The sequence below is a fragment of the Sardina pilchardus genome, chromosome 5 (genome assembly GCF_963854185.1).
Source record: "Sardina pilchardus chromosome 5, fSarPil1.1, whole genome shotgun sequence".
Lineage (NCBI taxonomy): Eukaryota > Metazoa > Chordata > Actinopteri > Clupeiformes > Clupeidae > Sardina > Sardina pilchardus.
Genome location: NC_084998.1, coordinates 19,781,560 through 19,793,013, shown reverse-complemented (window position 1 = coordinate 19,793,013; position 11,454 = coordinate 19,781,560). Strand labels below are relative to the sequence as shown.

The following is an 11,454-nucleotide window of genomic DNA, read 5'->3' as shown; positions in this document are numbered from 1 at the left end:
CTTTGTATTTGTATTTAGTTGTAGTTATTCTGATTTAGCCTACAATAATGTATTTTAACTTGAGAATCATACTCCATCATAAGGTATGTACAGTAGAGCCTTGTTACATAACCAGATCCCAAGAGGTGTATTAGGTGGAGACCAGAGTATAGATTTACAGTGTGTAATTAGTTGAGTAATACTTTTACATTATAAACTAATATTACTGTGACATGTCCTTTGGCAGGGTGGTGGTCAGTAGCAACTGTACCTGCAAGTGCCTCAATCTGGCCGTTGAGCTGCTTCAGGGCCCCCCACTGGCCCATCATCTGTGTGAAGACGCGCTCCTCCAGGTTAAAGAAGTCGTGTGCCGCACAGCAGCAGCCGCGCTGCCGGGTGAACGCACACTCACAGTCCCACTCTCCGCACGGCAGGGGCCCGCTCACCTGCACTGTGGGTGGACATAGACAGAGAAGGTTTTTTTTTTTTTTTTTTTTTAATTTATAGTTTATTATTATTATTTAAATGACGCACAAATGGCAGTGCGTCATTGACGCACAAATGACAGTGGCAACAATTGACATATGCATAAACATGACAAAGTTAACCTGTTCACAGAGCTACTTAACATAAACATAGCTTGATGTATTGAGCAGCAACAGTACACAGTTGTGTACTGAGAGAGAGAGGTTAGTTAGTTTATGGTCATTGATCATTTTCAGAGACCTGTACCATGCAGATCTGGCCATCTCATACACGTTGCACACCATCTACACAACAGTGGGCCTAGCATCACATCTTAGGCAAGTGGTGGCGTTCAGACCAAGGAATGTGGGGATGAGAGGAGAGGGGAATTAAGGCATCATGGAAACAAACAAAGAGTGAAAGAAAGAAAGAAAGAAAGAAAGACAACGTGCAGTCAGAGAAAATAGACCAAAAGGACAGGGAAGATAATGGACAGAAGGAGACGAGTGTGCCATATAAGTAAACATAAGGAGGAAGTTCCAAAGAAAGGTATAAGGAGATGTATGCAGCTAAGGTAAACAACAGGGTTTCAAAGGACAAGGGTAGACAAATGCACACTGTTTAGGGGAAACACAAGACACAATGGTGGGAGGGAGAGACTCCAGAGAATACGATCTGAATGATCACAGTCCCTTGGCAGTTTACTTTACAATAAAACACTAGCTTGACGGAAAACAGCTGTAAAAGGATGGTGAATCCTGTGTGTGTGCCTTTGTATGTGTGTGTGTGTGTGTGTGTGTGTGTGTGTGTGTGTCCTTACATGCGGCTTCTCTCAAGTCCGAGGTCATGGAGATGGAGTTTCTTACACACGCCCACAGCACCACCAAGAGGCCCAGGCTCGCCACGTCAGCTCCCATGATTTCCTCAGAGCAGACTGCAGACGTACACAATACAACTACAGACAGACAGGATACGGAGGAGGGATTTTACAGTACATGACTGTGGTATCCATCAAAATAACGGACAATGCATTTTTACACTATATATTTCTTAGAGTTACCAATTAGTTATTGAGTAAGCCATTTTTCTTAATCAGTTTAGTCTGCTAAGATAAATTTCCCATTTTCATAATACAGACAGTAAACAAATACAAATGCATGGAGAAATATTTTCTCATCTTCTTTAAATTATTATTATTATTATTGTTATTACTATTATTATTATTATTGTTATAGATGTAAAGATGTACTGTATAAACAGATGTTCATGTCACAGTAACACTAGAATATGAGAATAACAGTATATTTTAGGAGGTGCCTTACCACAATGATAGCAGATTCTTTAACTTTCTCTTCTTCCTCTTCTCTTCTTCTTTTCAGAAGTCAAATGCAAACCTTCCCAAATTTCAGATCTCTAACTGATGCCTGGTAAGTTACTAGAGCCTTAGTTAATTTACTTACTCAACCACTCTTTTACTCATGCACATACACGTACTTTACCAGTCACGTCAGCTACAGCATAAATGGCCACATAATATAGCTCTATACTCAGTCTCCAATTTGACAGGTTCTCGTCTCTACCTTCACAGCAAGGATGCTTACTCACTGATAATCACACTGCTGAGCTGAGCAGAACGGTACACGGACGGGTCCTGTCCAGCCGCTGGTTTTATTCTGAAGGGTTTGTCATGACCAGACCCCAAGGTCGTCCCACCTCTCCCTCTCACGTTCTCATTAGGTTGGGTGGAGGGTATCCCCACAGAGACCGCCGGTCCATTATTACCAGAACTCCTCGCTCCCTACGGCCCTCCTCTCCAGAGGGATCCTATAGCAGTTTGTGAGTGACTTAGGAGGTCATGGAGATTACAGTGGTATTGTTATTATCCTATAAAGGGCAGTCTTCACTTCAGAGATGGGCTCAGATGACCTTTTAGAGATGATGATGGATGGATGGTTTTAGAAAAAGAAAACAACACTACAGTTGTGGGAGGTGTGCTTGGAAAATAACAATAACAACAGCTTTAGTTATGTTAGTTGCAATAATGCCAATAATACAAAAACTACTAATGGTTATAATAATTAATCTATTAATAATAATAATAATAATAATAATAATTCTTAGCATTGTTGTTATCATTATTAATAATAATAGTATAAAAAAATAAAGCTGACAGAACTCATGGGAATAGACTTTGTGTGTGTGTGTTACTGGGTCAGTGGAGTCAGCTGTAGAATGGACAGAGCGATAAGATCAGAGTGGATAGTATTTTATTTTCATAAGGGATTATGGTCCATCCCTATAGTGTAGCATTTCACCTGTAACAGACCGAGACCTCAATGGGAGACCTAGTTTAGAGGACAGCCGTAAAACACCTACGGTGTTTACTTTGTTCTCAGGATATACATGAGTGTGTGTGTGTGTGTGTGTGTGTGTGTGTGTGTGTGTGTGTGTGTGTGTGTGTGTGTGTGTGTGTGTGTGTGTGTGTGTGTGTGTGTGTGTGTGTGTGTGTGTGTGTGTGTGTGTGTGTGTGTGTGTGTGTGTGTGTTGGATGGGAAGAACGCTGTGTATTGAATTGATAGCTAGTTGAAAGGTTTTAGCTGTTAAAATTGTTTTATATGTCTTTACAAATCTATCAAACTCCAGTGGAAGGTGCGCTTAATCTGGTTGTGGTGCGCTTAATCTGGTTGTGTGACATTAACGTCAGCGTATAGCCCCTGAGGGAGGAACAAAAGCAGAGTAATTAATGAGGCATTTTAATCCTGTTTTACCTTTTTGGACCCAATCTAATTTCTCTTCCTCTAAAATAAGGCGTAGCTCATTCTGAGCTTCATGTCTCTCTCTCTTAGTGTCCCACTCCACTGAAATATATTCTGTACTGTGTTGATTCTGGCTCACGTCTTGTCTTGCCACTATGTGGAGCGTGGATGATCTTATTGAGGCGAACTAATGCTGTTCTGAAATTGGTCTGACTCTTCTACTGAATATATTATTATACCCTTGGGATTTTAAAGTTTAAAGACCACCTCCGTTTCTAAACCTTGTTAAACGGCCATATGCCAACAACAACACAACATATCTGCAATGTTTTATAATATATCTAAGTAAGTAGTCAACAACTTCTGAAGAATGGTTGGTGTAAATGTGAAATGACGTAGCAATTTCAAACTTGCTTATCATGTACATAGGTTCACATAGGCTTCCAATACCGTACCGGGCACCGTTGAGGAAGATAGTTTTTATTTATGGTTCATGTCCATCGTCCTTTATGGGTCAGTAGCTATCTGCATGCAAGATCAAGTTCAGAAGTGGCTTATCAGTCACCACTATCAGCACCAGTGGTGTCTTAGGTGAAGGGAGTGGCCACCGCATGAAAGCGCACATCACCTGATCCTGTGAGCGCTTGCTTTATGTGGAAAGGAGAGATTTTTTCGGTTCTTATTCTGGAGCATATCAGCGTCACTAGTATGACATCAGCTCGCTTGCCCGGTGATAAAGGGGCCATTGTGTGTCAGGACATTGCTTAACGTGATTAGCTGAGGAGTCGGCGAAGCTGTGAAGCGGCACTGTGTAGCTGTGGAGAATGTCCGACAGTAATATTTGATCCGTTTGCTTGATTAAGTTATCATGTTAGTTGGAGGATGGTATATCCTCTCACATGACCCGACCATGTTAGAAAGGTTCGTTGTTGTAAAATTCAAACGAGACTTTTATTTTTCAAATGAAAGTTTATTTCTGCTAAAAGACCTTGGATACCTATGATTAGATAATCATGCCGTTTTCGTTTGGGACAATATACATTATGAGATTTTGTGTGTGTGTGTGTGTGTGTGTGTGTGTGTGTGTGTGTGTGTGTGTGTGTGTGTGTTGTGTGTGTGTGTGTGTGTGTGTGTGTGTGTGTGTGTGTGTGTGTGTGTGTGTGTGTGTGTGTGTGTGTGTGTGTGTGTGTGTGCGTGCGTGCGTGTGTGTGTGTGTGTAGGATGTGTGTGAGTGTGTTTCTATTCTGTTGTGTACAGCATGAAGCCACTGAAGGTGTTGTAGTGATTCTGGTCATCACACAGGTAGCAGCCAGGGAGCAGCCTGACAGACACCTGGTCCCCAGCGCGGAGCTGCACGGTGAGGACCACGCTGGCCGTGTCCTCCTGGTCCTCGTGGTTCTTCTCCCGCAGGCCGGCCAGCGGCACACTGTTGCGACTCAGTCGCGCGCAGGCGGCCAGCAGGGAGCCGGGCGAGCCGGCGTCGCTGAACACCGTCACGGCCACGCTGTAGACGCCGGAATGGGGCGCGGTGAACACGCCGGTCCTGGGGTCGTACGCCACGCCCATGTTCAGGAAGACCGCCTGGTAGGCCACGTCGATCTCGGTCCGGGCCGGGCCCACACAGCGACGCCAGTTCGTCAGCGCCACGGAGAACGCAGTGCGGCTCTCTAAGGGCAGTTAACGGCACCGTAACCAACCACAGAACACATACCGTATAGTACAGTGCGCTCCAGGTTCTAAAGGTGCCTTCATCTGATTATTTTTCATTCAGTAGAAAGGAGGAAGAACACATCTCAAACACATAGTGGAGTCAAAATGAATATCAGATAAAACAGGTAGAAAAATAACTCACATATCAGATACAGCTCCCATTGATAATTTAGTGTGCACCCATTCAATTATTAATGGGAGCTTTTTTCTATTTTTCTACCCATTTTATTATAGTGCCTCACATACAATTTGGGACAGTGTTGAGAAGCAAGTGAGAGACATTTTTTTCTTTGATTGATTGATTGATTGATTGATTGATTGATTGATTTATCGATTTTTTTATTTGTGTGTAGGCTACGGGGCTTCTATATAGGAGGCAGGTGAAAACACACACACACACACACACACACACACACACACAGACACAACACGTATATCTACATGCAACAATACACACAGGTACAATAGAACACACATGCACACATATGGAGAAGTGGTCCAACAGGAAGTTCCCGGGCGGTGGGAGTGATTGCACAGCGCTCACCCTTGTAGCTGTTGAGGATGCTCTGGGTCTGCAGCACTCACCCTTGTAGCTGTTGAGGATGCTCTGGGTCTGCAGCACTCACCCTTGTAGCTGTTGAGGATGCTCTGGGTCTGCAGCACTCACCCTTGTAGCTGTTGAGGATGCTCTGGGTCTGCTCCATCTGCTGCTGCAGCTCTGTTGCGCTGGAGTTGAAGTGCTGCTGCATCTGCCACATACGCCGCTGCATCAGGCAGCAGCTGCAGGTCGTCTGGTCAGTCATACACACTACAGGGAGAGAAAGAGAGAGATGAGAACACACAAACACACACACACACACACACACACACACACACACACACACACACACACACACACACACACACACACACACACACACACACACACACACACACACACCCTACCCTACCCTACAGGCTATGAGTGAGGCATGGAAAAAAACAGCACATTTAAGGCTGTGTGCAATATACGTTAACATAATCATGTTCATCAAAAACTTGAGCGTAGTGTAAGTGTAAGGGGTATATCAGAAGAACTGTATGCTGACATAATACACTTTCATGAATTTATATACACACACTCGCACACACACACACACACACACACACACACAATTTTTGTACAACTGAAATTACAGCATACTGAAATGATATAGCAGATATGAAGTATATTTCCATATATCCAACATATTTAATAATATACAGTTTATCTGTCCTGTCCCAGAATCCATGCTGAGTGCGAGTCTACTCTCCTCTCTCTGGTAAGTTTCTCACTCACGGTTATCCGGCACAGGTGGTGGTGTTGCTCCTGGGCCGTGCCAGGAGTAGGTGTGGGTGTCCCGACCCAGTGCCAACCCAAACAGAGCCAGAACAACAACAGCTGCGGCTTGGAGCAAAACATTTATACGGTCATTAAACTGTGCTACAAAAATCAGAGGACCTCTCAAAGGCGTTGAACTAAATAGATTATGAGGGTATAGAAAGACGAGAACAATAAGTTCCATATGGGAGCAATTACGCCTCAATCTATTTATGAGAAAATTACATCAGTAAATGGAAGCAGATTAACTCTGTAAAAAAACAACTGCGTAAAACATCACATTTTCATATGCTCTGGGAGTTACAAATCCAAATGCAACACCCATCAAATAGTGGAACATGTTTGTATTCGTGCCCAAATTCCTACCTTTCATCTTTCCTGCCTTTGGTTTGTCTCGGTGAAGTCTCAGCGTAGTCTGCGGACAACACGGAGATGTCGCTCTGATATATCTGTAGGTAGTCTCACAGTCAGTGAGGTGAAGTTTTTCTTGGAGTCCCTTATTTATTTGACCACAGAACCCCACCTTCCATTGTGAACACATTATGGGCTAATCCATCCGCCATGTACAATATGGCAGCTCTGATATAACAGATAAATGTGTAATACCAGACACTTAAGCTGTCCAGCTTTTGGGAGATTTTTTGTTGTGTGTGCTTTTATTGGCCCCTGTTTCCCTTAGCACAAGAGCTTTACTGAAGGGAGAAAGGACCAGGGACAAAAGGCCAATACCAGAGGAACAGAGAAGAAGTGGACCAGATAAAGCATGGGACAGTGAAAGTAGATTATGGTCCTATTTCAGATGTGGTGTCTGGTGTATGAAAACGTGGCTGGAGTATGAATGCATTAATGTGTGTGTGTGTGTGTGTGTGTGTGTGTGTGTGTGTGTGTGTGTGTGTGTGTGTGTGTGTGTGTGTGTGTGTGTGTGTGTGTGTGAAAGAGAGAGTGTTTGTGTGTGTGTGTGTGTGTGTGTGTGTGTGTGTGTGTGTGTGTGTGTGTGTGTGTGTTTGTGTGTGTATGTGTGTGTGTGTGTGTGTGTGTGTTTGTGTGTGTTTGTGTGTGTGAGAGAGAGAGAGAGAGAGTGTGTGTATTATGTAAATAAAAACATCCCCTTTTCAATATATTTTTCTGCAATCACTTTATTTGAGACATTTCTTTCTTTCCACAGATTTCTGTGAGAGATGGCAGTACCTGACACTCCTACACAAGACAGAGTGCCCTCACACACTCAGGCGAAAAGAACAATCACTTTCACATCCGAGAGATGGAGGGAGGGAGGGAGGGAGAGAGAGAGAAAAGGAGCAGGGAGAGAGAGGGAGGGAGGAGAAGAAGTGCCATCTGCCTCTTCGTCCTCCCTCTTGAACTCTCACTTCATCTTCCTCTCAAAGCACAGTCCTCGTCCTGTTCACCATCTGCTTGACCTTTTCTGACCTTTTCTCATTTTATTATTAAATATGACTACATTCATTATGTGTATCTCATTGCACCAGTCACACAGTCACACATACATGCACCTATTAGGAGGCAGTGATAGTTGCGGGGGGACAGCTAAGGGGTTCTATTTGGAGAATAAGGCATTTTGTAGCAATTGCAAGTGGTAGCTAAGGCACCGGGACACATACAGTACAACCGCGGGGTCTTTTAATACAAGCGTCTGAAGTGCCACGGAGAGACTCTCCGGCATCACAAAAGCTCCAGTGTTGTTAAGAGACAGGCAGAGAGATAGAGAGATGGAGGGGTTTGGGGCGTGAGGTTAGTGTGGTTAGTTGTTAGTGCTGGTTGTGTTTGCATCAGTGGGGAATACATCAGACAGAGCCTTCTTCATAGCTACAGTATATACACATATAGAGTATATCAATGTAACATTTGCTCAAATGCACATACAGTATACAGTATCTCATCTAAAACTTTTCTATTACAACATTGCTTTTTCACTCCTCTCCTCTCTTCACATCTCTCTGCTCTCCTCCTCTCTATCCTTCCCTCTCCCGCTTCTCTGTTCTCTCTCTTCTTGCCCTTCATTCGTCCTGTTTGACCTTGTCGTCGTAGCTGCCCTGGCCCTTGTAGGCCCCAACGTAGCCACTGGAGTCGGGGATGTCCTCTCGGCCCACCTTGCCCTTCCCCTTGCCGGACTCGTCGAAGCGCTCTTTGTGGGAGCCCGTGAACTTCGCGGTGTCTGTCAGTCGGTCCACGGCCGCCGCTTTCGCTACTTTCTGCGGAGGGGATAGTGCAGGACAGAGAGACAGAGACGACGTGAGAATAGACAAGGGAGGAACACTTTTTAAAACGTGCCTTTGGGGGCTTTTTATGCCTTTAATGTGACAGGAACGGGTAGGAGAGGGAGATGGGGTGGGATCGGGAAATTACACGGGCCGGACTTGAACCCGATTCCCGCGGGCACGAGAACCAGTAAACCCGAATATTTTACGGGAACTGGAACCACACTGACCCCCTCAAGGGAGAAGCACTTACTGTGACATTACCAAAGCCCGTAGAGAAACAATGCGGTTACAGTATGGAGAATGTGGTATGGGAGCACTAGATGTCATTGGCCAGTGATGTTGAACTGTAAACTGATTGGTTATGATGCCTGCATGCCTGTTTTGATTGGCTTATACTGACCGTCACTCCTATGTTGGCGGGTTCTTTGCCTGCCATGAGGCCATAGATGAGCTGTAGAGCCTCCTCCTGGCCCTTCCCCTTAAAGCGCTTGGGAGCCAACTCCGTCATCGCCTGCTTGAACTGCTCAAATGTGATCACACGAGCAGTCTTCGCTCTGACATATGTAGAAACACACACACACACACAAACAGAGAGAGAGAGAGAAAGAGAGATAGAGAGACGGACAGAGTAGCCTAATCAATTCAATGTCACTGATTCTTTGGAGCATAATGATTGACATTTGGATTTTAATTAAAGATATTTAAGGGTTAAGGTTTTTTTCCAGTATATGTCAGAGAAATTTAATGTGGATTTGATCTAATATGCATCTTGACAATCAAAGTGACACCATGCATCACCACTCCAAATGCAATAAGGCGAATTGCCTCACTTCACTTTGCTGAAGACGATGTCCACGTCGGTGCTAGTGACATTCTTCCCATCGATGACCTTGCAGTCTTTGCAGATCTTCACAAAGTTCTTCCCGTTCATCTCCTTGCCCGTTGCCTTCGTGTCTCCGTGGACGGCAAACTTCTGGAACGCCATCTCCACCTCGGCCACCGTCACAGTGCCTTCTGCCATTCTGCCAAAATAAAAAAAAAGCCAGGAGACATTACAAGCCTGATGTTACTGTGGCTATGGCCTGAGCAGTGTATAGCATTAAGAGAAATAATATATTTCTACTAAATAAGTGATAATGAATCATTATATTCTCTTCATAACAAAGAACAGCGACAACATACAGCCTATCATTTATGTTTGGCAGCGAGAACGAAGAGAAACAAGTCCATACCACTGATAGATTTAGGCTACTTCAGTTGCACAATACATTTCATAGTGCTCTACAAGTATTATTAAGTAATACAAATAATTTCATGTTCTGTTCGAATAGGTTTACTGATTAAGGTGCAGTGTGTGTTGGTGTATTTGTGTACTGTTCTGGCATTGCTGTTTGAGAAAGGGTGGGCCGCAGCAATGAGAAATAACTGGCGTTGGCCCAGGCACACCCTACTGTTCTCCCATGAGCCTTTGCACATTTAGTGATTCCATTAGGGAGCTGATTCACTGCTCACTGCACTCAGTGCAGAAATGACCACACTTACACACACACACACACACACATAATGTAGACAGACATGTCTGCTCTGCCACTTTCTATTCTCTTATCGTTTTCTTCCGGCCTCTCTCTCTCTGTACCACATGCAATGCACATACTAACTTAATAAACTTTTGCTTCATCATTATCACTTCACACCTAAAATCTAATTTGTATCCCAAGGGCTCGACACAATGTATCCTATCAGGAAGCAACAGTTTATCAAGACACTGGCATACTATTTAGATCAACTATTTCTGAGAAAATATCTTTGGCATTGAGTCTGTTTTGAAATGTGTTTCTTTGGAAATATTGCTTTTACATAAATAAACCCGACGTAACAAACATTGCAGTTAATACTGTAACTGCGTTTGCCATATGATTGTCATAGGATAAGGATGGTTTCTGAGCACCACAATATCATTCCAGACATTATACATTAAGTGCCCATGCAAAGCAATTAAGGCATCCAACATGCATACATAGTCATGACTCATGAGTATCCAAACATCCAGTCTCCTTGAAGTCAAAGACAAGGTGTTCATGCAGTAGCCAAAATGAAAGCACATCCCAGTGGTGTGTCTGAGTGTGAATGTGTGTGTGTGTGTGTGTGTGTGTGTGTGTGGGTGTGGGTGTGTGTGTGTCTGTGTGTGTGTGTGTGTATGCGTGTTCCCGCACTCTAGGCTGCAAGGTGAACCTACCTGAGAGTAAGGTGCCAGTCCAGAGAGTGTGATGCTGTGTTTGCTCTGATGATGCTGTGGTGGTGGCCAGTGTGTGTGTGCCTCCTTCTCTGTCTCTCTAGTGCGTGTCTCCTGGTTGCCGGGGGATGCGCGCACAACCGAGAGAGATGCGGAGATGGTTAGGCTGCGGAAAAGCAGGGAGAGGCGGGAGAGGGATGGAGAGAGAGAGAGAGCAACAGGGAGGGGAGGGAGAGAGAGCGATCGAGAGGGGAGGAGGAGAGATGGAGAGAGTGAGAGAGCGATCAAGAGGGGAGGAGGAGAGAAAGAGAGAGAGAGAGCAACAGGGCGGGGAGGGAGAGTGAGCGAGCACAGCCCAGCACAAACGATGACATCATACAGCTCTGGGTCTGTCATCCTCTCCTCCCTCTCTCTCTCTTTCTCTCTCTCTCTCCATTCCACTTCACCTCTCTCCATCCTCCTCCCTCCATCCCTTCATCCTTTATACCCTGTGTGCTTGTTTTTATTTGTCTCCCTCATCCTCTCCACTCATCCCTCCATCATTCTCTGCCTCCCTCTCTTGACTAACCACACCCTGCTCTTTCCGCCTCGAATCCGCGGAAGTGCTATATCTGTACTCATGAGATGAACTGATGCAACTCACAAATGCCCTCATTAGTCACTAAGAGCGTCCTTGGTTCAGCACAGCTTGGTTATCTAGCAGTAGGCTAATTGTATTATTATGGGATGCAT

At 44.6% G+C, this 11,454-nt stretch overlaps 3 protein-coding genes across 3 annotated transcripts in view; all 3 read right to left on the bottom strand.

The window, feature by feature from the left end:
• LOC134080787 (cerebellin-2-like) overlaps positions 1-1,361 on the bottom strand; it is a 2,610-nt gene extending 1,249 nt beyond the window's left edge. The window contains exons 1-2 of the mRNA XM_062537397.1: positions 1,265-1,361; positions 251-430 (exon numbers count right to left, since the gene is read on the bottom strand). Of these exons, the coding sequence (XP_062393381.1) occupies positions 251-430; positions 1,265-1,361 (277 nt within the window). The remainder of the gene's footprint in view (positions 1-250; positions 431-1,264) is intronic.
• A 3,078-nt stretch (positions 1,362-4,439) lies between these two features.
• Positions 4,440-6,800, bottom strand: LOC134080786 (complement C1q-like protein 2). The gene is made up of 4 exons (XM_062537396.1): positions 6,794-6,800; positions 6,229-6,330; positions 5,578-5,718; positions 4,440-4,867 (listed from the first exon to the last, which is right to left on the bottom strand). The coding sequence occupies exons 1-4, from the start codon at positions 6,798-6,800 to the stop codon at positions 4,440-4,442; spliced, it is 678 nt and encodes a 225-aa protein (XP_062393380.1).
• Positions 6,801-7,388: 588 nt separating this feature from the next.
• Positions 7,389-10,840, bottom strand: tppp2 (tubulin polymerization-promoting protein family member 2). Its single transcript, XM_062535663.1, has 4 exons — positions 10,726-10,840; positions 9,320-9,511; positions 8,890-9,043; positions 7,389-8,480 (listed from the first exon to the last, which is right to left on the bottom strand). The coding sequence occupies exons 2-4, from the start codon at positions 9,508-9,510 to the stop codon at positions 8,286-8,288; spliced, it is 540 nt and encodes a 179-aa protein (XP_062391647.1). The 5' UTR covers position 9,511; positions 10,726-10,840; the 3' UTR covers positions 7,389-8,285.
• Positions 10,841-11,454: the final 614 nt, after the last annotated feature.

Bases quoted from the DNA above. Each gene is read 5' to 3' on its own strand.
- tppp2 (XM_062535663.1), bottom strand. From the start codon at position 9,510: ATGGCAGAAGGCACTGTGACGGTGGCCGAGGTGGAGATGGCGTTCCAG. The intron at 9,044-9,319 runs GTGAGGCAATTC...TACATATGTCAG, and splicing joins ATCGTCTTCAGCAAAGTGAA to AGCGAAGACTGCTCGTGTGA. The intron at 8,481-8,889 runs GTCAGTATAAGC...TCCCCTCCGCAG, and splicing joins CCGCCAACATAGGAGTGACG to AAAGTAGCGAAAGCGGCGGC.
- LOC134080786 (XM_062537396.1), bottom strand. The intron at 5,719-6,228 runs GTGAGTGAGAAA...CTCTCCCTGTAG, and splicing joins ACCACCTGTGCCGGATAACC to TGTGTATGACTGACCAGACG. The intron at 4,868-5,577 runs GTGAGTGCTGCA...AACTGCCCTTAG, and splicing joins CATCCTCAACAGCTACAAGG to AGAGCCGCACTGCGTTCTCC.